General features: G+C 31.9%; 1 protein-coding gene across 1 annotated transcript in view; it reads left to right on the forward strand.

Moving 5' to 3' along the window:
• Window positions 1-1860: 1860 nt before the first annotated feature.
• LOC127734134 (serine/threonine-protein kinase ATR-like) overlaps window positions 1861-27572 on the forward strand; it is a 53160-nt gene continuing 27448 nt past the window's right edge. The window contains exons 1-24 of the mRNA XM_052243814.1: window positions 1861-2360; window positions 2729-2861; window positions 3035-3184; window positions 3648-3744; window positions 6349-6423; window positions 7261-7380; window positions 8002-8097; window positions 9267-9368; window positions 9628-9723; window positions 10374-10457; window positions 12918-13010; window positions 16782-16939; window positions 18312-18431; window positions 18933-19037; window positions 19666-19780; window positions 20340-20408; window positions 20647-20735; window positions 20953-21088; window positions 22344-22465; window positions 22843-22960; window positions 23409-23546; window positions 24041-24209; window positions 24575-24756; window positions 25251-25356. Coding sequence (XP_052099774.1) covers window positions 2306-2360; window positions 2729-2861; window positions 3035-3184; window positions 3648-3744; window positions 6349-6423; window positions 7261-7380; window positions 8002-8097; window positions 9267-9368; window positions 9628-9723; window positions 10374-10457; window positions 12918-13010; window positions 16782-16939; window positions 18312-18431; window positions 18933-19037; window positions 19666-19780; window positions 20340-20408; window positions 20647-20735; window positions 20953-21088; window positions 22344-22465; window positions 22843-22960; window positions 23409-23546; window positions 24041-24209; window positions 24575-24756; window positions 25251-25356 — 2728 coding nt within the window. The 5' untranslated portion in view covers window positions 1861-2305. The remainder of the gene's footprint in view (window positions 2361-2728; window positions 2862-3034; window positions 3185-3647; window positions 3745-6348; window positions 6424-7260; window positions 7381-8001; window positions 8098-9266; window positions 9369-9627; window positions 9724-10373; window positions 10458-12917; window positions 13011-16781; window positions 16940-18311; window positions 18432-18932; window positions 19038-19665; window positions 19781-20339; window positions 20409-20646; window positions 20736-20952; window positions 21089-22343; window positions 22466-22842; window positions 22961-23408; window positions 23547-24040; window positions 24210-24574; window positions 24757-25250; window positions 25357-27572) is intronic.

The following is a 27572-nucleotide window of genomic DNA, read 5'->3' on the forward strand; positions in this document are numbered from 1 at the left end:
CACTGTACATCGTGTTAAATACTGGGGTACTCTGAAGGGGAAAATTTATTGAAATATATAGGAAAAACACAGAGAATAGCTGAGTTGTCCAATAAATCTAAATTACATCAAGAGAACAATGCCTGCTCCGAATTTATTCAGACAATTTCCGATATTATAGAGAAATAGGTGATGTCCGACGTAAAGTTAAGTCCCGCCGTGGGAATTATGATCGACAAGTCAACTGATCTGGCTACGCAAAAACATTTAATTTTGTACTTATCATACCTCAAAGCTGGTGAACTGAAAATTAGTTTTTAAAAATTATTTATCAACTGAGTATGTTTTTATTTATTCTTCTTATTTTCTAAACCAGATTGGGAAATTGTACAAAGAAAAATGTTATTACTGTTCAGTAGATTTTACACGGTTTAAAACAATATCCTTCATTGGGCCTCCTCAATGTTATCTATAAATACCGCATCAGTTGTAAAAGTCACGTGGTCAGGTAATCAATACACAAAAAGAAAAAAGTATCACGTGTATTGATGATCAAGTTGTACTGCAATTAAAGCCAGTTTCAAATAAGATACCCTTAATTTACAAAGTGTTAAGTACTCACAGAGAGAAGATAGATTATATAAACAGAAACAAAAACATGAGAACAGTCAGGTACTGAAGCTGATTGATGCAATGATGGTTACTGTATTACGATACACAGAAAAATGACACAATACCGAGGATAATATTTTATTTATTTTTAGAATGAAGAAAACAAAACAGTTATTAATAATTTTATTGCATATAACACTACTAATTATTTAGACACATATATCAATTTATGCATCCTCTCAGTTACATTTAAGTATCCAGCTGATCATTGACCGTCAAAAATATTTCTTTGAAAAATGTCCGGCTGTCGTCAGGAAATTTTGGAAGCCCTGTTATAAACTGTCATGATTTTCAAATAATTACACTCAAAGGTGTTAGTATTAATTGGAAACAACCCCAGTCTTAATTCACCACATTTAATATCTCCTGACCTGTTACATAATTAAATAGGCACAATTTATTACACACCAAACTGAATACACACATTCTTGACCTCAATAGTAAACCTACAAATGTATTATTTATTTTGATCTACACTACATTAAAATATTCTGTTATTTTGCTAGCTAGCTGAATGATTAATCAGGCGTGGTTTTTTTTCAAAGAAAAGACAAAAAATGTTAAAATATGTATAAAATATGTAAAAAATGCAAGCAAATTTTATTTCACTTGTAAAATCAGTGTCATTATCATATGACATAAGTCAATAATCAAGATCTAATTAATTAGTTACAATTATCAGACAGTTGGTTGAAACAATAAACAAAATTGCATAAATCTTACCTGAGCATTTTCTGCAATAAAATTTATTTGTTTGTTCTGCATTTATATCCCATTATATTGCTATTTAATAGTAATTGGAAATATCTCAGCATTAGGTATTTGTACATTTAAATTTGAATACAGGAAATGTATTTTTTCTTAATGAATAGATATAAGAAGATGTGGTATGAGTTCCAAGAGACAACTCTCCATCCAAGTCAAAATTTATAAAAGTAAACCATTATAGGTCAAAGTACGGTCTTCTCCACGGAGCCTGAGCTCACACTGAACAGCAAGCTATAAATGGCCCCAAAAATTACTGGTGTAAAACCATTCAAGCGGGAAAACCAACGGTCTAATCTATATAAAAAACGAGAAACACTTATGAACCACATCAACAAATGACAACTACTGAACATCAGATTCCTGACTTAGGACAGGTGCAAACAATGAACATCAATTTAGATAAAAATTAGTTATTATTTTTTTTATTTTTGTTTTGAGAAAGTGCATTTCCAAGGCCTCTTTCTGGAAATTATTAAGCCAGTTATTATTAATGGCATATAAAAAAATATATTACTTGTTTGACGATTTCCCTTTCCATTCATGTCAATACCATCAAATTACAAATATTTATAAAAAAAAAAAAATCTGACAGAGTCTAAAATTGAAATATCAATATATATATCATTATTTGCATCAATATTGCGAAATTCCCTACCTGTGGGCAATAACATGGAAATTTAACAGTAAGATTGGAAATGAAAAGAGAAAAAAATATTGAAAAAGTATGGTCAGAAAGAATATCAGACTAGCTATGAATATGGCTGGCTCACAACATCCACAATGCTTTGATTAAGATAAAGAGGAGAATTATGTATCCTGCTATTGATTTTCAGATGAGCAGTCGAACAATGCCTCTAAGAGCAGACCAAACCTTGTGGATCCAAATATGTTTGTGCCTTATCTCTCATTACTGTCATCTGATGATACAACAATCAAGAAAAGTGAGAGAATTAACATCCTATTATCCAATTTTGGCTCAATTTTCAAGATTTTGATGAATATAAAATTTACTGGTAAAATTACAGCCTAAAACAATACATGAATGTTTTCATCTATCATAAAAAAATCTTTTGATTTAGCTGTGTGACTTGAAATTTATATTTTTCAGCTATTTTTACTACAGTTTGTAAATAATGGTGTGATGAATGAACGCATTTCAGATCTGTTAGACACCTAGTGCTTGTTTCCAATACCTAATATAACGACAAAAACTGCAATTTCTTGTTTTTATTCATAAATCTTAGTTTTATATGTACTATTTAGATTGTTGCTTTGTTTTTGTTTTGACGATCAAAACATTATGTTATAGGTATCATAGAGAGTTTAAAGAGAATGTTTGGCCATATAGGAGTGAGAGCCAAAAGTTCTACAATAGTCAGTATGTTAGATACAGCTCTAGAAGTTCTAGTTGATCCTGATTATAATATCAGAGTTAGCTTTAGGTAAGTTTGATTATCTTTAATCCTATAGAAGCTATTTAAGATAATCTTCATTATTTTGTAATGCCAATGATTGATTTGTTGTTTGAGTTTTGAAAAATTTACATTGTAAGTGGGACTAATCAATAGGTAGTTGATTGCATATTCTGAAATGCATCTTGTTGGATTATTTTCAGCAAAGTTGTGCCTTACCTAGTAGGTGAAAATTGTAATGAGACAAATCAACGAATTGTGACCAAACTGAAGGAAGCTTACTATGCAGCATGTATGGAACAGAATATCAGACTTCAGGAAACCATTGTTCTAACACTGGCTCAGTTTGGAAGGTAAGCCTTAACATTTTATTGTGTCATTTTATGAAATGAAAGATATGAAAAGGTGCGAGACAGTATCCTACACATTTAGTATACAAAGTTAAAAGATTACTGGAATTTATTGTTTGATCTTCTAGTATGAGAGAACATAGATCACAGCCAGAAAAAAACATTCTAAAAATGTCCTGATTCTATAGATATAAGTAAGGCCTATATCAGACCATTGCACTAAACTAAAGAATATATTCTTTTGGTTAATGTGTACTTAAGTTGTTTTATCATTAACATGTACTGCACATCTTGATTAATTGATATAGAAAGTCAAATGAAAAATGTAAAAGTTGCCATAAAAAAACAGGAGCAAATTAAAAACAATTTGTTTGGATCATCTTTTATAACATTGATTATTTTTGCCATTTCTGTCCATATTAATGAAGTTTGTGTCATGTATTGAAATTATATATGTGAATTGTAGGATAGCAGAAAATGAGCAGTTATTGGTAGTGATACTGAATCTACTGGAGAGTATGATATCACCTATACCACTGATTGCTGCTGTGGCTTATGAACAGGTGATTAATGATGAAAAAATTATTGAGCTTAACCTTAAATTTAAGAACAGCCTCCTGAAATTTGGTATCAAGCTTTATTTGATCATGCTATATCCTCAAATTTCTGTGTACGGAATACCTTTATTTTCTTACACATAATGTCCATGTATTAAAATTCATCACATTTTTCTCAGCTTCCTGAAATTAGTTATCAAGCTTTATGTGATCATCCTGTACCAACTGATGTATTTTCAGATTCGTTGTTCATCATATTCCAGGTAACCAAATACTTGTATTCTTACACATAACATTGTGTATGAAATTTTCATTGCATTTTCTCAGGAACTATGTTTCACAGTCTTAAAATTTGGTATCAAGCTTCATGTGAGCATGATTTACTGTGTGATGTGTTTTCACATACAATGCTTATCAACTTCCTATCAATCAAATACTTAGGGCTATTCCATTAAAAAGAATGTACCAGGATTGGACGGCAATTATAAAAAATCCCGTTGGTTGTTGATCTGTTGAAGCGTTCATGGCCAGTGGCACTTGGTGTTTAGGGAAACTAAGTATTGTTGGTTGTTGGTCTTCTTTGACAGTCAGTTTTCATGACTGTCGGTTTCATTGTGTTATTTTTCGTTATTAATTAATATTTGTTTGTGCAAGGACTTATATAACCGATTGTTTTTGTCTCCTGCTCTTATCGTGATATTTTGGAAAACAAAACTGTTCCCGCGACTAACGCAGCGGCAGGCGCAACGTTGTATTCTACCTATGGTACCAGTTCCGGAAGTGCAAGAGTTAAATCCCTTTAATGACAAGCACATGGAGAAAGATGTCAAATTCTATTGAAAATAATATTCGGAGGTTCAAATTAGCTGTGGTCCGAGGTCTGCGACCTTCCACTATTGCAATCAGACTTTCGTTTTGGTTACTAACTAGGCCAGACGGACCTTCGACTTGAAAGAAAATAAAAATTAACTTTGCCGACTTTTTTAACCATCAGTATGGTCATTTTAAAGCCATATTACTATTGAGATCGTATACCCCTCCAGGGATTTTTCTAGCATTCCACAGGGTCCAAATACAGGACCCATTCCTATTGGCAATGGCAAATACCCTACAGTTTTACCAATTTCCAAACGATCTCAAAAATTATTTTTATCTTTATTATTCATGACAGCGATGCTCATTTTGTTCAACCGCTAGCTTTATACTGAAAATCGCCAACAAGTAATGTGTAAATACGAGTAAAATCGTATCTGACTGACAAAAACAACATTGAAAAAAAAACGGAAATGAAGACGATTACAATACCGGATCAGATTCCGGGGTCGGATAAGGGTAATTCCGGTTTGCCGATCAAATACAATAAAAAATAATAATTCCAGGCAGGTGACAAAATACATCTATGATGATGAAATATAAACACTAGAATTGAAAACCAAAAGATATATGGAAAAGAAAGAAAAAGCTTGAAATAATTTATACAGAAACTCAAAATATCTTTTAGTTCACAAATTTTCATGTCAAAATCCAATGAAATGTGACAGTAATTTTCTTTATCATTAATAAATGTTGATATTGCATGTAGATGTTTTTATAGAGTATACATATATCTACAATTCCAAGAGGTAATTTCTTCTCAATTTTGAAGGGCCAGTAAAAATCTGGAAGTTTCTTACTTTATTTTTACAGAGGAACTAATATAATAGTGCAACTAGATATGATACATTTAAACAGCTTTGAATTTGAACTGTTATGAATTGAACAATATAAAGAAAAGAGATACAAATAGCCCTTTATATCATCATTGTAGATCCTTGAGTGAGCACTTCTCTTCCAAATCTCACCACTTCTACCCATCAGTTTCAAAAAGAGAAATCACTTCAAAAACTTCCTGTTTACTGAACACTTACATCATTTTAAAAATAACTATTTAAATATTCCAAATGCATATTTGGGTGGGGGTATCATCAGTGAGCAGTAGCTCGCAGTTTCACTTGTTGATTCTTCGTATCCTTTGTCTGCGTCATCGTAAACTTTTTTCAAACATCTCTGAGCCAAAAAAGCCAATTGGAAGCAAATGGCCAACATATATTAAGTTAACAAAACAATCCATTTGCAGTTCTATAGACCACAGTTCTAATTTTCATCAGTGATTTTTATAAGATTTGAAATGTTTCAAACCCCGGTGACCAAATTATATTTTTCATATTTAAGATTTAAAATACAATGAAGTTTGATCTCATTTCTTCCCTCCAACTCCCAGTTCCCTCCCCCTCATTCCCAGGTTCCCTTAACCCTATCCAACCCCTCTAAATTGTCCAGCAACTATAATGTTTAAATAACAATTCCTTTGGTTGTGGTAAATTAGAATAAAATAAGTTAGATATATTCCAGTTGGTTCTTGTATTATTATGAAACAACTTCCTGTTGGTTGGTGTTAAGATACATGGTACATTCCTCTTGGTCATGGGGGTACTTAAAAATTGCCTTCCGACCCTAGTACCTCCTTTTTAATGGAATAGCCCTTACTGCAGTAGTTATAATAAAATCATTGAAGTTATTTAAAACCACAGATTTTAATACATGTATGCTAGAAACATTTTTTTTTTTCAGTTGAAGTATATTGCCCAGTACAAGAAAATGAAGACACAAGACCTTTTCATGAGATCCAGGCTACCTATCTGTAAAGTAAGGTTAAAGTTCGCTTGATTTGACCTAGACCTTGTAGACATGTAACTAAAGCTAGAAGCAGTGAAATAGTCTACCAAATTATCATTGTAGATACCATCTTGTATAGATATTAATTTAGCTCATATTTGTAGTTGATATTTTCTGAACACAAATGTCTTCTAAAAAGGCATTTTAAATTTTGGTTGAAAATATAATGCTAGCTTCATTTATAAGGGGGGGCTTGGTGGCCGAGCGGTCTAAGTAGTCGAACTAATGTATCACTAGCCAGTCAACACTGAAGTTGTTAGTTCAAATCCCGCATGGGGCAGGTGCACTCAACTCCAATCTTAGTTGACTAGGATTGTCAGTTTTCCTACCGAAGGTTGGTGGTTCTCTCCAGGCACTCCGGCTTCCTCCACCAATAAAAACTTACCACCACTAAATAGCACAATTGTGTTGAAAGTGGCATTACCAATCAATCAATCAATCATTTATAAGGCATTATATAAGTTTTCATGTCTGTTTTATTCAAAAGTTCTTGCATAGTTAGTTAGTAAATGAACAAATTAATGCACATATAGTAATAATTGAAAATATTTTAACGGGCAAATGAGTCTTTTACTGCACACACTCCTTTGTTCTTGGAATATATACAAACAAACAACTTAGTTAAAATGAAAGGTTTTTATAGGAATTTTTCATCATACAATTTCACAACACTTTGTATGTTTTTCATGCTAGCAATATTAATAGAGAGGAAAGGAGTATTATAGGCTATTAAATTACTATTTGGCCTGAAACTAATTATATCATACTGTTTTCAAATGAAATTTTAACTTTAACCATGGATTACAGTTCTTGGCAGAAGCTATGCACCAGAAAATGTTATCCTGTAATGATGTTGACGCTTCTACAGATATCCTGAGAGATGTTACTAAGGTTTTAGATTTCCCTGATGATAAGAGATTTTTACAGGTAAGTAGAATGTGATATCATGGTTTTATTGTAGGTAATTCTTTATTATGGTAGTATATAAAAATAGGAAGATGTATGATTGCCAATGTGACAACTATTCACCAGTGACCAAATAATGTTGACATAAGCAACTAGAGTTCACTATACAGCCTTTGACAATGAGCACAACGAATGCTGTATTATTACAATTATGTTATTGAAATGTAAGAATAGAATTAACTTTTATGATCAGGGTACCTTAAAGTCAATGTAGGCTTCGAATTTGGAGATTGATATGGATTTTGATTACAGAATATTATGAGCAAAATTCATATTAAACCCCATTCCTAAGTGGGGGCTATATTGCATTCATCTTGTCCCTCAGTTTGTCCATCTGTTTGTCCAACAATTATTTCTCCATTAAATTTTCAGCACACTTTTCTAGAAAAGTACTGAAAAGAATGATAGTCAGCAGCTTGGCAGTGATGAGTTGTAAGTGCTTTTCAGATCTGTCTGATACCTACTTCCTGTTTTCCAATATCTTGAATAACAAGTGGGGGTAAGCTAAGCATGAAAACCTATGCAATTTGTATTCAATTTTAATAATAAATAATTTAGCTATAAATATTTTTCTTTTTTCAGTCAGCCAACAAATTTATAGTACCACACTTAGTGAGTATAGCAACACCAGAGGCATCTAATTTATTGAAGAAGATATCAATGATAGTTGATCTTCCAGTAAGTGCTATGACTAAATCTTTGACACAAATGTTGGAATATAAGTATCTTTGTTGTTGTTCTGTAATTTTGAAAGACAATGGACTCTCTCAAAGCAACAAAAACCTTTTTTGGTTTGCTGAGAATGGGTTTCATAATAAAAATAAAGGATATGGAGTATCCATCCATGACACAAAATCAGTATATGCACAGCAAAAAACACCAAAATCAAAATTGCTGTTTTTCATCTCAAAGTAACAGTTAACCTTCAACATAGAACAAAACTCTCACCTCTCTGCAAGTTTAAGACAGCCCCTAGAACTAATTTGAGCGGAATTATGTCTTTTATTGTAAAGTGCATATGATACAGAAAAGATCCCTCATTGATTTTTCCTTAAGATTTTGACACAAAGTAAATTTTGATATGCACTATCGAAATATGCAAAGCATTATATACCATCATACTACTCTTTGAGATATTTCAGTTTGAAACTTGCATGTTTTATGTAAAAACACAAAATTTCATTTTTCAATACTAGCTTTCAAACGGAATGAAACATTTTCACCTGGTTTTTAGCAAGTGTTCTTTAATTTATTGGATTTTCAGGCAGTTCCTAAAATGAAGGTTTTTTATGAAATCATACAGTTATTTGTAATAAAAATCCGTAGACGATTTTCTTGCTTATACAAATGCATTTAGAAAAAATTCTTTTATTGATCTTTTCTTGCAATTTCGATATAACGTTCTTGAAGTAGTGCATAGTCTTGCAACTTTTCCTGCCTTACATCAAAACGCAGTACAAATTACTGTCATACATACAAATTTATTAATGATTGAAAAGTAAACAGTATTCATTTGCCTCAAATTTTATGCCCCCACAGTAGATTTTGCCTGCTTAAATATACATAATGTTTTTTTTACCCATTGAAAATACTTGGTATGGTTAAAATTAGCTACATTGTGAAAACGTGTTAAATTTGGATGCATTATTATCCACACTTGCTACTGTACTGTATGCCCTTAAGTACAACATAAATGATTAGATTTGCTATTTTATTGAGGAAATTGTTTATTTTATTTCACAAAATGTGAAAAAGTTCATTTGACTTAAGGGATCAGGATAGCTTTTGTCATTTCTTTGCATCGTCATTTTCATCATCTTTATATTATTTGATTGATCTACTTACAGAACAGGAAGAAGATAATGATGGAGAATATAAAGTATATATTTCCTTATATAGCTATCTACTTCCAAGAGGCAGAACAAGGAAAAGCTATGAAGTTTTTACAGGTAAAAATCTTTTTATTATTAGATTTGGTATATACAGAGAAAAGAAATAATGATGTAATTCCAAAATTGTTGAAATCCTGTTTAAATTAGAAATTATGTTCAAAGATAATATCTACCAGTACCTTTACTTTATAACTTTTCAAACCTTTTAAACATATTTTTGAATAACTTTTTTATCATATTTTTGAATAATCATGATGGTATTAAGATGAACCTTCGCATAAAAGGTTTTCATGCAAGGTAATCTTTTTTATTTCAGAAAGAGACGGCATTTGACATGGAACAGTTACTAAGATGTCAGTTTCAGACAACACACAATGAGTTACTCCTACATCTTGGTACACATTATCAAAAGGTTATTATCAATGATCTCAATATGCTCTTAAATTAACAATTCAGTCTTGGAACAAATCATTTTAAGTAATTATAAAAGAGAGAAAGATTCTTTAATTGAATAATAAGTTGCCAAATAGAAGTTGACAATGTTGTATGAACAAACTTTTTATCGAATGGTTAATGGAATAGATATGTAACCAGGATAGATTTAACCTTCATTGATATCATTGTCATGAACATGGAGAAATAAACCATACATTGCTATTGTGTAAGGGTCTTTGAATTTGTAGTCAGATGTGAGTTATTAGCCTGTGTTAAAGGCCTCATTATGACTTTGAAACAAAGAACACCAATACAAGAGCTGTTCCTTTGCGTCTGGATTTATTCAGTGTTCAGTAATTTTGTTGTGAATTAGTTCACCACATCTCTTCTTTTCAATATAAGTGATTAATTTTAAGATATAACCCTGATGTTTGTATTTCAGCAGTTTGATGTCACTTTTATGATTTGAGTGTTTTATAATGTTAAAAGAAAGATAATAGTTTGAGATTGTATTATTTGCTTTATACCAACTGAAATGAATATTTTAAAGTACAAATGTAATTTTTGTTTTGCTGATGCTAAAGAAAAACAGTATTTAATGATAGGTAATGAATCTCTTTTGTGCAGGTGTTTAGTGGACTGACTGTGCTATCTAAATGTGTAAAGACTCAGGGATATGAAGAACCACAGACAATGACATCTGCAGAAATGGTAAATACAATCAGAATATAAGAAGCACTTAACAATGCAGGCAGAAGGCTTACAAAATTATGCAGCTAAGACTGCTACACAGTTGGTATGACAAGACTTTAAAAAATCCTGCTGATAGACACATTCAAGAAAGAAAGAAAAAAACAAAAACTGTATTGATCATGTTGATATAAACTATACATTCTGAAATATTCAGGTAGGGGACTTCAGTAAGTTTGTTGATCAACATCTACCTTACAATAAACTTCATTATATTTTATCCTGAATAAGGGCAAAAATGACAAGGTACAGTGGATCTGCTAATTAGGGGTAGCAGTTGTAATTGGTATAACGTGGATGCACCAGTTTATGTGAATGTTTTAAAAGAAGCTGTCAAACCCAACATATAAACACTCGCGCTACTTTATTTGTGGTACTTGTTAAGCATATACCAGGGCTTCCAAAACGGTCATATATTCCGGACTTGACCGAAACTTTCATAAAAAGACCGGCTGCTCTCAGCCTCAAACGGTCAAATAGAATTGGTGTGCCACATTTTGTTATTCAAGGCATTTTCATGAAACGGTCATTTCAATTTTTACCAACTATCGATCGATAAAAATGTCCGTTTGGGGCTTTGGGCATGTCCGTTTGGGCATTTTAGTTTATAATTGTGGCAATCTATTTCACAAAGATATTTCGGTCATAATTGGGTTTAATAAAACAGAAGCAGCATATTTCAGATACTTTGAAGTGTCTCAGTTAGTCTAATCCTCTGGGTACATAAATGTACGGCTTGGTCTTTAGCTTGTGTACATCAATAAAAAGTAGAAAAAACACGTTTTCTTTTATTTAAATAACAACAAGCTGTCAAACAATTATCCCTTCAATAAGTTATATTGAAGCCATAAATCATTCACTGATTACAGGTTTGTTACCTTTGATGAGATGTCCTTAGCTTATCTTTATCAATAGAATTAATGATGCATAACAATGTACATAAAGGTAATCCGGTAAACGAGGTCAAACATGTAAGCGTGTATGGAACAACATCCTATTTAATTACGCTTTATAGATATTATTTTAAATGAGCATTCAGTTTTAAAAGTATCCTGATATTTAAAAGTTATTCTTCAAATAAGGATATTTATAAATGAATAAGTATGATATATATTATTTTATTTAACACTGTACATCGTGTTAAATACTGGGGTACTCTCAAGGGGAAAATTTACTAAAATATATAGGAAAAACCAATGGACAAATTTCAGTCAATAAATGATTTAACTAAGTTAAATGGTGCCGTGATCACTTCTAAATTATATCAAGAGAACAATGCCTGCTCCGAATTTATTCAGACAATTTCCGATGTTATAGAGAAAGAGGTGATGTCCGACGTAAAGTTAAGTCCCGCCGTGGGAATTATGATCGACTAAGGTGTAGTCTAGGTATTGACGCTTTAGATCAACTTATGAGGATAAGCTTAGTAGGTGTAGATGTTAAAGACTTTGACCCTGTTCCTGCTATCCGCAAATGGCAATCCGTTCGTAACCGCCATGTTTATCAGAACAATGCATTTAGCAAGCTCATGAATGTAAAATCTTTAATTAGACTAAATGAACTCTAATCTTGTGCTGTGATCTGTGCTTCTTTTCAATGTGCTCATTGTAATATTTATTGCGTGTGTTTGTCAGCATTGTGCTCTTCTGACATTTTATTGTTGTTATATGCTTACATAAAATATCATGTTGTTATTCATTAAATTATTTATCAACTGAGTATGTTTTTATTTATTCCTTATTTTCTAAATCAGGTTGGGAAATTGTACAAAGAAAAATGTTATCACTGTTCAGTAGATTTTACACGGTTTAAAACAATATCCTTCATCGGGCCTCCTCAATGTTATCTATAAATACCGCATCAGTTGTAAAAGTCACGTGGTCAGGTAATCAATACACAAAAAGAAAAGTATCACGTGTATTGATGATCAAGTTGTACTGCAATTAAAGCCAACATCAACAGTTTCAAATAAGATGGCCTTAATTTACAAAGTGTTAAGTACTCACAGAGAGAAGATAGATTATATAAACAGAAACAAAAACATGAGAACAGTCAGGTACTGAAGCTGATTGATGCAATGATGGTTACTGTATTACGATACACAGAAAAATGACACAATACCGAGGATAATATTTTATTTATTTTTAGAATGAAGAAAACAAAACAGTTATAAATAATTTTATTGCATATAACACTACTAATTATTTAGACACATATATCAATTTATGCATCCTCTCAGTTACATTTAAGTATCCAGCTGATCATTGACCGTCAAAAATATTTCTTTGAAAAATGTCCGGCTGTCGTCAGGAAATTTTGGAAGCCCTGGCATATACTAGTGTGAAAGAGGCCATGCAAGAAATAAATTCTTTTCCAATTGAATATTGACTATCATTAAGATTAACCACCTTTTATTTTCAGGCAGACTATTTACAACCTAAACTACTTGGAGTGATTGGATTCTTTGATTTACAGCTTTTGAATAACAACATTCCTCTTGAAGATAAGAAATTGGTAAATCAATACATTTAATTTTATGTTACATAATCATTTTTACTTGGAAACAACTACTGGTATGTGATATCAATGATATGTGGTATTATTGTTGCTGGCCACCAGAAGGTGTTTTGTAGATAATGTTGGAATGTCTGTCTGCAATGTCAAGGGCACTTACTTAGTTCAACCAAACATCCCCATATTTGAATATACAAATGTCATGTCTGCCTCTAAACTTTTGAATGTCTTTCAAGGATATTAATGATTCTTGATGCTGACCACCAGAGGGTATGTCACATATAAGGTTGGAATGTCTTGTATTCAAGAATGACTTCAGTATACTTTATACAGTAAGATATACACAGGGCCTTGGGGTTTATCATTTTGTGAGCTTTGTTCTTAGTAATTCTATCTATAAACAGGGGTTTAAATTAGTGGTGGTCTGAGGTCCGTGACCTTCCATTTACCGGTTTTGACCTTCCCATCGGTAGTTAGTTACACCCGACGGACTTTCGTATTTTTGCAGTTTAAAAAATTACCAAAGCATTTTGAATAAAAATATAATAATCTAGTATAAAAATAATCTTAAAATATGCAACCATACTGAAAGGAAAAGTATGTGATTGCTTAAATTCTTCACAATTGATTTGATGTGCATTCACGTGACCGGTCGTCGTACAAGATACCAGGAAACTTGAGAATATAAAATTAGAGCATAACATATCTTCTTATTTATAATAACTGGTAAACAATATGAGTCTGTTTGGTTTTGGGGTGACCTCTTCTGAAAGAAACCCTGATGAAACGGGTGTGATTGACAGCTTAACGCAGCCCAAAGACAGGATCTGACTAAAGACCAAATATATGACAGGGAAAAGGGAGTACGTAGATTTTTCCCACTCACAGTGAAAGAGAAACTGCCCTGGTTCCATAGACAAAATTTGAAAACTTTACCCCATAAAAAATCATGATGAAAAATTTCCTCCCAGCATCTATATATCTTGCCAAAATATGTGGTTAAAAGGAACTGACCCAAAGCTAAAAAACGAAACTCAGTGTTATCTGACTCAAAGTTAGGCCAGTGTGTCCATGGTGTTCTAAAGCAGCAATTAAAACCAAAACAATTTAAAAGGTACAAAGTGTTATTTAACACAGAGTATAGTGTTAAGGAAAAAGGGCAGCCTTTTTATGACTGAATTTATTAAAGAAATTCAGAAAAAAATGAGGTTAATGTAGTAAGATATTATGAGTGCTTTGGAATGGTTAGCATTTTTCGATTTTTTATAAATTGAATTTTCAATAAAAATTGGACCTTCAAAGAATAACGGAGGACCTTTAAATATTTTTGGTCAAAGGTCCTGGACCTTTCATTGCCTAAAGTAAATTTGAACCCCTGCCTATAAATGACGGTTTGTTTTTAAGAAAAAGTAGTCCGAAATAAATTAAAAACCAATTGTTCTGAAGGTCTTTCCACAAAAAAACATGTATTTTAATATGAAAATAGTAAAATTCGTTTTAAAATGTCATTTCCAGCTTCAGAAATGATAGCTTATTGTACGCTGATTCCAAAAATATGTGGTTTCTATACAATATTTTTTAAATAAGGGAGATAATTTGTTACTTCCGGTTTGAAAAAGGTTACTTCCGGTATTATTTAACTGTTTAATTGACACTGATTCCAAAGATATGGTTCTATATACTTTTACATTCAAAAAGTACAAAAAAATAGCTACTTCCGGTTTACACAGGGTCACTTCCGGTTCCTTTTTCTAGGTCATATGGCTTGCAACTAAATGCAAAAAGTCCGATGGCTTTTTCATGTATACATATGAGGTAAAAGAAAAGGTCAAAATCTAGAACTTCAATTTAACCTATGACCTTGTGCTCAATTTCAAGGTCATCAACCAAGGACCTAAAATCAAAAGACCCTAGGACTTAATTAAATTTGGTTCATGAGTTATATCACCATATGCATATTTTTAAATAAAAGAGGGGAGAAAACTGTAATTTGATGTAAGCGCACCCTTTAAACCAATATGTATGTGTTACGACATGCTGCAACTAACAATTAAATAAATATATGTTGTCGATATCTTATATCATGTTTGAAAAGTGGTGAAAATAAGCCAAAATCCAAATTTAGAAATGACCTTGACCTTTGACCTTGACCCTATTTTCTTTTTTTTGGACCAAGGACCTCAAATCAAAAGACCATAGGTCCTTATCACTTATGGTTTACCAATTATAATTACATTTTACTTATTTTAAATACAGAAGGGGAAATAACTCTCATATGGAGTTTCTGGACCGCTTCGGTCAAAATTATTCTTAAGATCCTGAGGATATAACGAACAAATTGGAGACATAAATTTGTCATAATCTTTTACTGTTGCGAAGGAGATGCGTTCACAAGAAAAACAGTGTATGGGGAGATAACTCTTACAATAAAAAGTATTCGGCTAAACAGGGTCACTTTCAAAATCGCAATAACTGTTCGATATCATACACAAAAAATCTAAGCGACATCTTGCGAAGAAAAAAAGCACCGTCAGAAAAATTGAAGGTCTTTCCACATCAATTTTCTAAATAATTGATAGGAAGCTACTTCTGGTTTACTCAAAGTTATTAATAGCGTCAAAGTATAGATTTCTTCATACTGATTCAATAAATAAATGGTTTCTATATACTTTTGTCTGAAATAAGGGAGATAATTGCCAACTTCCGGTTTAGAAAATGTCACTTCCGGTCTCATATGATAGCTTTATTCACACTGATTCAAAAAATATATAGTTTGTATATACTTATGCCTGTTATAAGGAAGATAATATGCTACTTCCGGTATATAAAATTTCACTTTCGGTCTCAAATGATAGGTTAACCTATGATCATTCAAAAAATATATGGTTTCTAGGTACTTTTCCATGAAATAAGTGCAAAAAATACTACTTCCGGTTCACTCAAGGTCACTTCCGGTTTACTTTTTTCAAGGTCATATGTCAACCAACAGTTTGCAAAAGACCCTATGGCTTTATCATGTACCAAGTTGGAGTAATAATCAATTAACCTTAAATTGAATCATTTCAGGGACAATAACTCCTATAAGATATCATTGGATTGTTTCAGACCAAATGTATCATATCTTAATTACAATTAAGCAAACATTTTGCACTAGTTCTTTAATTTGTAATTTTAAAAGTGACAGAGGAGATCAAATAACAAGGAAAAGTCAAAATTTAGAATATGACCTTGACCTTTGACCTTGGCCTCAATTTCATTTAAATGAACCAATGAACTCAAATCAATATACCTTAGGTCTTTATCACTTACCATTCATGCAATACATTTATATATCCCTTATGTCAAATGCAGAAGGGGAAATAACTCTCATATGGAGTTTACGTATCGCTTCGGTCAAAATTGGACAAAACATCCTGAGGATATAACAAGCAATTTGGTAAAATAAATTTGTCGCTTTCTTTTACGGTTACGGAGGAGATTTAGCACAAGGAAAACAGTGTTCGGGGAGATAACTCCTACAAAGAAAAGTATTCGGTTAAGCAGGGTCAATTTCAAAGGCGCATAAACTGTTCGATATCATATACGAAACATCTAAGCGACATCTTGCGAAACAAAAATTTATCGCAAGAACAAAATTTGGCGGAAGAAAAAAAAAAAAAAAAAAATAATCAGAAGAAAACCAATAGGTCTTTCCACAGAAAAGTGGAAAGACCTAATTAACCTTGATCATAAAAAAAGATCATTTATCCTTCTTTATGTTTTATTCCTTAGACATTAGAAAGTTTGACAGCCATTATTAGGTTGATGGGTAGAAAACACATTGGAATGATTAGATACAAGATTGTCAATACACTGAGGATAGGATTACAAATCACAGATAGAGATATCCAGGAAATATCCTGTAAAGCTTGGGATTGTTTTGTTAAAAGGTAAGGTTATAGGTAATAAGCATGGCCAAACTTAAATTTAAACTGGTTAGAATTAGAATAAAAACTTACAGATAAAATGGTTAAAATTAGGTAAAAAACTTACAGATAAAATGGTTAAAATTAGGTAAAAAAACTTATCTTGAAATAAGAACTTTGACCATGGATTTTATATTTGAATATATAGTACTGTGTGAAAAGAGATTGGTTTAATAATAATCTAATTTGTTGCTTGAAATGTATGTTTAATAGAGTTCCAAAGAATTTTCATTCAAGTTTTTCAATAGAAGAGAGCAGTTTTAAGGATTAATTAAGCCAAAATAAATAATTTTGTAATTCCTATTTCACCTACCAAAAAAATAGGTAGGGTAGGTAGGTAAAACATTTTATTTTATGAAAACATTTTTTAAAATTTTTTTCTATTGTTGACAGCAGAAAAAAAAAGATTCCAAATCAAATTGTTGGTGTGCCACCCTTTGCCTGATTCTTTAATATCTAGAATAGTACTTAGATCTGCAGCATTTTTATTTTTCTGTTTTAGTTCTGTGTCAGAAATATGAAAATAAACTTTAATGCAAATTTTATGCATTTCATTGGTCAAAATGGGGAATATTTTTTCCTTTTCTTGTATACATTGTTATGGGACCAGCCAGAGAAAATTAAAAAATAGAATAAAAGTTGACATGGTGCCTGGGCAGATTTATTTATAAATGAACATGAATCATACACCATGTCTGCCTACAGGGGAACGCTTCTTTTTTCTCTTTCTCGTTATACATTGTCTGCCCCCCACCCCGCGGCTCTCATTAACTAAACTTCTCAAAAGCATTGACAGCCTTTTATGCTGCTTCTTGAGCACGATTCTGTACAACATTAGCTTGATTGATTTTAGCAGTAAATTGAACACGTTACACACTAAATCTGTTTGTCAATTCACTTCACTCTAATGGTCTTTATTATGTTTTCTGATTTGTGCGGATGGTTATCAAATTGTCAAAAAATATCATAAGGACCTACAAGCTTTGGTTCCGCAGCTACGACAAGCCATGCTTTTTTTTCTAAATCTTGGTTCTTGATATGCTTTATTTATGCTTATTAGTCGTAATTATCAATCGCTTTGTAGATCAGTAGTATTCTAAACGAATAATCAGATCTGGAAAATGTTTAGGGTCGGCGTCAGAAACGGAGGCAAGGTCAGGAAACCGAAAACACATAATTTATTTATTTTTGCCTTAGTTTATGCCTATGTAAGCAGTTGAATTTTTTTCTAAAATATTCATAAAAATAGTTAAATTCATTTAGTATGCATTTATATGATGGTAGGGATATTTAATTTAAAAATAGTTTAGTGTTGACTGTAAAATTTCTCTTTCAGTTTAGAAACTCCCTTTCTTGGACAGATGATGTCACAGATTATTGCCACACTTCTCCCTTTGTTGAATTCATTACCAAAACAGGTCTCAGAACTTTTCAATTTCATGATAGTAGAAAACAGGTGAGATCGAAATGTTACATTTAATTCCAGAATTCAATGAAGATTATTTTTAGTGCAGGCAATAATAAGTTGGAGTTGTCAATCTGCAATGTCAAGGGTACAAATGTTGCTCAGCTTTCTGAAACATTTTATATGACAAACCCTAATGTACAAAGTTGTTTCTGGTTTAAACCTTTCGAATGCCTTGAAAACATATTAATGATACATCATATGGTTGTTGATGACTACAAATGGGCTATTCTTATTTAGGGTAGAGTGTTTTTTGGGAGTTGAAAATTGTAATATTCTTTTTGATTGTATTTATACACCAAGATAAATGCAAAGGTGAAAGGGGTATTATCTTATGAAGTTTGATTCCAGTAACTGTAGTTTACTCTACTATAATAACAACAATGACAACAATTTTCAACCAGCAAAGGTATTCTTATTAAAAAAAATCAGAACCACAAACTTAAAGTATCTGTGTATGTACTGTTTTTATAAAGAAGATGATCACTTTAGGGAGACATTATCAGTTCACTTCCATGAGGTCTACTTCCTGCCTGATATACCAGAGTTGGCTGTTGCTAATGATATACTGAAACAGTACACAGAGGGATCTTCTAGGTAGGTACTGGGTTTTTTTTGTAATCAATCTCAACAAGTTTATCAAAGGGACTTAAGGAATTTCTTAGTGACAACATGAAAACCACACAGCAAATATTTGCAAGATTAATCAAAACAACAGTACCAGAAGTTGCATTAATGGTACCTCCTTGTAGTTTATATAAAATATTTACATAAAAATAATACTGAAGAAGAATTTACATACAAATTTTACTGAAGAAGAATCAGGTCAGAAGAACTTTGTTTCCTAAGGAATGATGTTAAAATATCATAGTATTACCATTTATACTAATTATACCCCAATATAATGTTTTTGACCCGTCCGTCCGTCTGTCCGTCCGTCTGTCCGTCACACAACAGAATTTCATGAAACTGTGTAGATAATAAGGACATACTATGTAGATGTGCATATTGACAGGAAATTATGATTCAATTTTTTTTTCTGATACAAATTTTTTTTCGTACACTTATTTTATTTCTCCAATGACAATGTGGGAACGTGGGGTATGTGAGTGCGCTCACTAAGGTTCTTTTATTTTATCCTGCTTTTCTACCATAGATTCAGAGAATCTATTTATTTTTGAATTCATTAGAAAAACATTCTGTGATATATTATTTTTTGTTTCAGTCAATCAGATTTGAGGACCAGACTGGATCATTCAATGAAGGGAATAACACATGAAAGCTTGGATGTTAGACTTCATGCTCTGTCCAAATTGAAGAACCTGCTTCGTGATGAAAAAGTAAGAAAACATATTATTTTTCAACGTTTTACTTGTAACGAAAAAGATGTATAAATTAATTTCAAAGGAAATATCTGTGAAATTTGACTATAATCATTATAAATTATATATAATGGAATGAGAAGGTAAGCATGAATGAAACAGCAAACCAACGATACAAGTTAAGCTTTTAATGATGGGCAAGTTTCCAAACCATAAAGCTAGCATTAAATTACGACAAATACAAAATTTTGAAGAAATTTCAGAGCCGTACCATGAACTGCATACATGTGTAGATGAGTACACTATACCATTGTTACCTATTTATCTCTTTCAATCAATGTCAATTATCCAGCAATATTTGTTAGGAGAAAAGTAATGGAAATTGTAGCTGTTGCCATTAAATAAAGAGTCTTTGGTTTAATTTTTAGTTAATTTTATTAAAGGAATTGTCGTACAATATTTTCCTTTAGTCATAGGTCTATAATCTATTTGTTATAAGTCTTATTTAATGTTATAGAAACATTTTTTTTAAAGTACATGTATAACAATTTCATTGAACATATTTTATCTATAACAGGAAGCACTATACCAGTTTGTGATAGGTAATGAGACTGCTGATCCTATTGTATCAAAGATTGTTTCTGTGGTAAGTTCAGTAGCAATTTTCTAATGGCCAATTACAAGCTCAATATTTGAAAATGACAGTTAGTTTGATGAAGTTTTTCTAGAATTCTGTCTCATCAATTTTGTTTTCCACAGCTAATTATTTTTTAAAAGCACATGTAGCAAAAGCAATGAAAAGACCACTTACAAGAAAAGAAGTAAATAACTCAATGATTTATGGTGTAAATATTATTTAGAATGACTGTAATGTTATTTTTTAGCTGTTGAGTGGTTCTAGAGATTCTGATAGCAGAGCACAAATACTATATGCTGAGTGTATTGGAGAACTTGGTGCCATAGATCCTGGAAGGTACTTTTACTGTTAAGTTTGTTCTATTAAATTCAAACTGACATTGTTTAAAAGAGAAATAATTGTGTTAACTCATGTCAATGGTTTTAAAGGACAACAATTGCATGTACAAAGATATAAAATAAAAAATTACAGGTTTTGTAGTAATAGAAAAATTGTGTGTGGGAAAGATGTTAGAGAAAAACTTTCATTGTCATGACAACTTAATTGTTTTCAGGTTAGAGCTGACTACAAATGATCCCAAAGCAGACAATGCTAAATTCCACCATAACATTTGTGAAGATAATTTTGCTTTTGACCTGATAAATCAAGTTGTCAAAGGATTCCTTGCAGCAACCGAAACAAGAATTCAGGTTTGTGAAACTTCTAACTTTTTTAGATCACTAGGATGAATACTTTGTGACTGTGACCTCTATGGCAATCCTTTGGCCTCTGTTTTCAATCTTTCTGTCTGGCATAGACACTTTGAACTTTTTCTCTGGAAAGGGACAAACAAATGTGACTCGACTATGCAAATATTTGTAATGATTTTATGAAGAAAAAAAGTTTCTTACTTCGGTTTCTTTTGAATTAAAATGTTAACTAACACTGATTCTATCAAGGGACTTGCATAAGATATTTCTTCTTTTATGGTAAATATATAGATTAATGATCAGCTTTAGAACCTTACATTCAGTCATAGTACTTTAAACCAACTTATTTTCCCACATATTTTTTTCGTGTTGAGTTATTTCTAACCAACATCCTTACCATTGACCGTCCCTATTTCCGTCTGTCTTTCCGTCCCATATTCTGTTTCTTTACTCTTAACTTAAGTTTGCCTCTTGCAGCAAGTTTTATGAAATTCATACACAATGCTAAGAATCAAAACTTGCAGACATAGTTCGAATTTGGGCTGTGAGTCCCTTACAGTTCTAGAGTAATGCCCCTTTATAACTTGGAAAATTGCAAATGTTTTCTTTCGTTTCCACACTCTTACTTAAGTTTTACTAATCCAAATTTTCTGAAACTCATACACAATGCTAAGAACCAAAACTTGCAGACTGAGTTCTAATTTGGGTAGTGAGTCACTTACTGTTCTAGAGTTGTGCCCCTTTATAACTTGGAAAATTGCAAATTTTTTTGTTTCCGCACTCTTACTTAAGTTTGTCTAATCCAAATTTTATGAAACTAATATACAATGCTAAGAACTACAACACACAGACAGAGTTTGGATTTCGGTTGTGAATTATTTACCGTACTAGAGTTATGCCCCTTTTTAACTTGGAAAATTGCAAAGCTTGAGTGGGGGCATTCTTGTCCTCAGACACATTCTTCTTTTATTTATATATTCATACAAGGGAAGATCCAAGTTTCACATATTCACAGCAATTTAAATTGCGTTATTTTTCTATTCACGAAAGTCACGAAAATAACTCGCTCGGGGAAAATTAGATGGCTTACAGTATGTAATTTCTTACTTGGTACAATGTTGTCACTGAAGTGGCGATTGGCAACAGAAATTATGCCTAATTTGGCTACTTAGTTAAACTGAAGTACCTTAACTGAGTGCTGTTTCTTGGTGCCAATAAAAAGGTAAAGGAAAAAAAAAATTTCTTGACTTTTCAGGATGGCACTGCACTAGCATTACAGGAATTGTTAAAGATCTTCAAGATAACAGAGACGTCTAAACTATGGAAAAGATTTGCTGATCATGTCAAGGAAATACTTCTTCCATTATTTACTACAAAGTTAGATATATTCTTCTTGTTTCTTTTAATCTTTATGAAATATGAATTATTTTGTGTAAAATAAATGAAATGGGAAAAAAATGGAAAAAAATGTGCAGACAATTCCAATTGAGACATTAAAGCTTTGGTGTGTGTTCGATATGATGATTGGTTATACATGTAGACCTTAACACTTGCTGACCCTGGGATTTAAAATAGGGGGATGGCCACCAAGGCATTTTTTGGAGTTGAACTTGTAAAAAGTCTGCATTAACCATATATGTAGCTCTATAAAGGGGGGAGGGTCCTATATCTGCCTCTGCTTGATCTCAGTTTTAAAGTTGTTTTTGGAACCATTTCATTATCATATAAACATTTATTATTACATACTTTCACAGGTATACATTAACAAGTCAACAAGACTGGTCTAAAATAACCAAACCAATATTCCTTAGTGAGAAATCAAAGACGTTTGCAGAATGGGTCAGTACATGGACAGGATACTTGTTATCAAAGGTAAGGTTTATTTTGCATTTCTTCAGAAAACTTGATTTGTTCATATTCAATAAGTGAGTTACTTCTTATGAAGACATTTGGCATGATAACAATATTGTTATCATGAAGCAATTATAAATGAGGCATGTAATATATTTTCATAACCTAAGAGTCCCATCTCCATCAGTAGATGTCTACCTTAGAGCGTATTGGCTGTCTATTTAAAGTGCTGTTTTCGTGGTTTAGTTTTTCTATGTTTCTAAGTCTTTCAAACTTAGCTTTGAGCTTTCCTAATGAAAGTTTATTCAGAAAAGAAAACATTTAGATAGCAGCAAAAGAGATGGTACATTTTCAGCTTTATAACAATATTTAACAGTGTAATGTAACGCATTCACGAAAACAACATCCAACTCATGAAGTTATGAAATCTTTATCATAATGATCATTGCTTGTTACACTTACATTTCAGGTAAAACAAGATCATGCCAGAAGTGTGTTTGTATCATGTACAGCAGCTATAAAGAATGATGTACACATTGCTCTGTATATACTACCCTACGCAGTAACACAAGTCTTACAAGATGGATCTCCACATGATATTAAAGAGGTCAGTTACCATGGCAATATAATCTAATTCACAGATTTCTGTTTTTTTAGGAGTTTTTTGTTTGATTGATGCAAATAAAAAAATTCCTACAGTGAAGTTCACTTACAGTATTATTTTATTTTAATTATTAAATCGAGCTGATAATAAACATGTTCTGATACAATGGAAGTTTGGTCATATTATTTAAATCTAAAACCTTACAAATTTATGGAGGCCGTTTTGAATGGATTGAGAGTTCTACAGCAGATTTTTCTTAACAGATTTAGTTTCATGGAACAGATTTATATTACCAATATTTTAGGCATTTGTTTATTAGTTTAAATCCTTCTGGGAAGGAAAAAAAAACTATTTTTAAAACTTATATATATACTAGTATTGCTATCAAATTTGAAATATAAATGGACGCATGAGTGTTTTTGTACATATTATGTTTGTCTTTTCAATATACCTGTTTTGCAGAAGGGTGTGGTACATTGAATCTTGTATTTTTTTAGGTTTTTACAGAGATACTAGAAGTTATAAGTCACACTCAGAAACCCGACACTAAACATAGAGATGGGAATTTCCACCATATGAGTGCTCAGACCATCTTTTCTATAATGGATCACTTAACCAAATGGAAGAGGCAGAAAGCTCAGACCAGTGGTATCATTCCTGGTAAAGGTAATGTCTGAAATTAGAATTTATTGCAGCTTTGCAAAATGTACATATTGTATTAGTTTATTCTTTTTTCAATTACATTTTCAAAACATTGTAATTTTTTACAGTTATGATTTTTGAATCAAAGAAAGATATTTTTTGGCATTTCTATACTTGATTATCTAAAAGTCATCAAAGATACCAGGCTAAATAAAAATTACGCCAGACATGCATTTTGTCTACAAAAAAGTCATCAGTGACGCTCAAATGAAAAAGTGGTTACATGAAAAAGACTGCATCTTTCAACATAAACCTAAAAATATACTTAAAATTCTCTAAAAGAGACATCCTATAAACACAAGATATATTGTCTATCAACCCTTTTGTAGGACCTGCATATTTATCAGACTCAGGATACAGAGCTATAGATAGTTTTCTGAATAAGATTCCACAGGACCTCCTGGCTCAAGCTTGTTTTAGTTGTGGAGCTTATACCAGAGCATTGATGCACTTTGAACAGTTCCTGTCAAGTAAAAACCAAAATGTTCAAGATCATCTCGACTTTCTTCAGGTTAGAGAGTACAAATTTGTTATCTGATCAGTGGATTAACACCATAATGTCTGAAATAAAATTGTCCCTCAAAGTAGAAAGGAATCATTTAAAGAGAATGACAGTTTTAATTAAACTTTCCTACAAGTTGAATTTTTTTTTTTATTTGATTGTATTTTACATAATATCATAGATTACATATTTACTGAAGTTGCAATAGAATCTGAAACAGTCATAAAAGTTGCAATATATTAAGAATTTTTGAATCTTGGAATTCATGCCATACTAGATTAATCTGATTTTCAAGTTCTAAGTGGTCAGTGAAAGGAATACAAAAAGTATTGAAAATGGTTAACAACCTCTATTGTTTTTTTTTTTTTTTTTTAAGTTTGTGAATTCCCAATGATTTAGAATTATACAAATACCTATTTAAAGCAAAACAGAAGGTTCTGTTTAATTGAGACTAATGACTTTAAAAAAATGTGGAGCTCAATGTATTATTTTCTTTTTCATAGAGATTGTATGTAGCAATGGATGAATCTGATGGTGTTATTGGAGTAGCAGCCATCAGACAGACACAGCCAACATTGATTGAACAAATTCTGATCCATGAAAGTTTGGGTAAGTAACAACTGTCAGAAAGGCACATCAAACAATGCTTAAAATTGTATTCTTGAAAGTCAAGTTGCATAACAGCTATCATACTCAACCTCAACTAACAAATCCTTTTACACAAACTTTTGATGAATACCTGCATCAAACTGACAGCCAACACAATATATTTAAGTCCATGAAAACTGGAATGAATGATTGATTGTTGGTTGCTTAATGTCCAGTGGCAAATATTTCATGCATGTTCAGGACGAGAACAAATTAACAATCAATACAAAATGTAGGTCCTGTAATAGAGGTTGTCTGGGATGAAGGGGGAAATTTAGACTGACACTTGAAAATGAGGCGAAATTGGATAGGGACAGAATTTTGCATTGCAACAGGCCACCTACTGACCCTTCAAAGTGTTGTTGCAAGGGTTCTTAACGTGCAGAGAGCGTTGCATTTTCTCTACATAAGGCATCTGATTTAACATCCCCAGACATGGCTGCGTAATTGTACATCCCGCACAGCCAAATGGATGCCCCACTTTGGCAAGGGTTTTAATGCCGGTCCAAAATAAGACCTATAGTGACCATATTTCTATTCTTCCGTCACCCTTGGAATGAATACCTGTTGTCTGATCATGTAACAAGCGTAATGACTGATTGACTGATTGATTGATTATTGTTGTTTAATGCCACTTTCAACACTCTTGGCTATATAATGGTGCCAATTTTTATTGGTGGAGGAAGCCAGAGAGAACAAATAGCCTTTGATCCTAGTAAACTAAGATGGGAGTCTAACGAACCAGCCATGAGGGGTGATTGAACTCACAACAGTGATCACTGTAGAAAACTACTTCAACCATTTGGCCACCTAGACCCCACACGCATTTGTACAAATTAATATTCTTGAAAATTGGAAGTGGATAACTGCTTTATGATTATGTGATCTGTGTCCATTATATACCATAAGTCAACACTGATAAAGGAAATATTGATCCAAGAAAGATTATGTGATTAGTGTCCAGTCAAAACTGTCAGAATGAAATCTTAGATTGTAGGAGTACAAACAGTATGGAGTGTCTATACTTTTGTAGTCATATGAAGATGTGATGTTTGTGCATTCATATATATATGGATTTTATGTCTTTACACAAACTGTGCAGTAAATAAATTATCAACTCTAAAGACACGTGGGGAATGGAAGACCCCATTACATTCACAAATTCAAAAATCTTTGGAATTTAGAATTATCATATTTGCCATACCAGTGACTAAGACTAATTAAAGGGTGTTATATTATATTTTAAAATAATCAATAAAAGGATATTATATTTTAAATTCTAATATGACATTCTTCAAACGCTTTGAGTATGCACCCCTGGTAAAATATGAATATATTGATACGCCAACGTCATGGATTGTTTGGGCTATTTCAATCTTACTCCCACGTTGTTTGCTTTTTATGAATGAGTTACCCAAGTTCAGACGGCGTAAATGACATCATTGATTGATTGATTGTTGGTTGCTTAACGTCCAGTGGCTATGACATCATTGAACAATGACGTAAGAATATAAGCATTCTATGGGAAAATGCATGATTTTGAAACTGAAAGTCGTCAAAACATGAAAACATAAACAAATGATGATAAGAATTTGTTGAAAGCCCATTTTCTTAAATAAAAGTAAGATAATCGTGCAAACCTGTCTTAGTATGTTATTGTAAATCATTTAAGCATGTCACTTATTCAGTTTTCTACGTATTTTACGTCAATATTATTAGTGTGTTTTAATTACGGGAACAGCAAAAATTTTAGAGCGCTTCGAAACAAAAGAACTGCTGTCTTTGTCCTATTTGAATAGAAATAATTCATGGGGGCTTGAATTTACCCGTGGTAAAATCACAATAAATTCAAGCCCCTATGAATAATTTCTTAAATAATCAATAAAAGGGTATTTGAGAACGAGAAAATTACTTATTCAAAACCTAACAGTTATGTAAACTTAAGTTAAATTTATATAAGTAATTTGCTGAAAAAGGTGAAATTGGTATTGGGAAATTGTCATATGTTTGGACAAGCTGTAACCTTGATTTGCATATGTTGAACTGTTTCATGGAAAATCAATGTTGTATTTAGAATTGGTCTTCATCTTTTAGAATATGAAACAAATTTCAAGCACTGCAGTGAGGGCAGCAATGGTGTTTGATAAAAAGAGATTAACCAGTTTTAATTCTTTACA

Source organism: Mytilus californianus, unplaced genomic scaffold (assembly GCF_021869535.1).
Source record: "Mytilus californianus isolate M0D057914Y unplaced genomic scaffold, xbMytCali1.0.p SCAF_3, whole genome shotgun sequence".
NCBI lineage: Eukaryota > Metazoa > Mollusca > Bivalvia > Mytilida > Mytilidae > Mytilus > Mytilus californianus.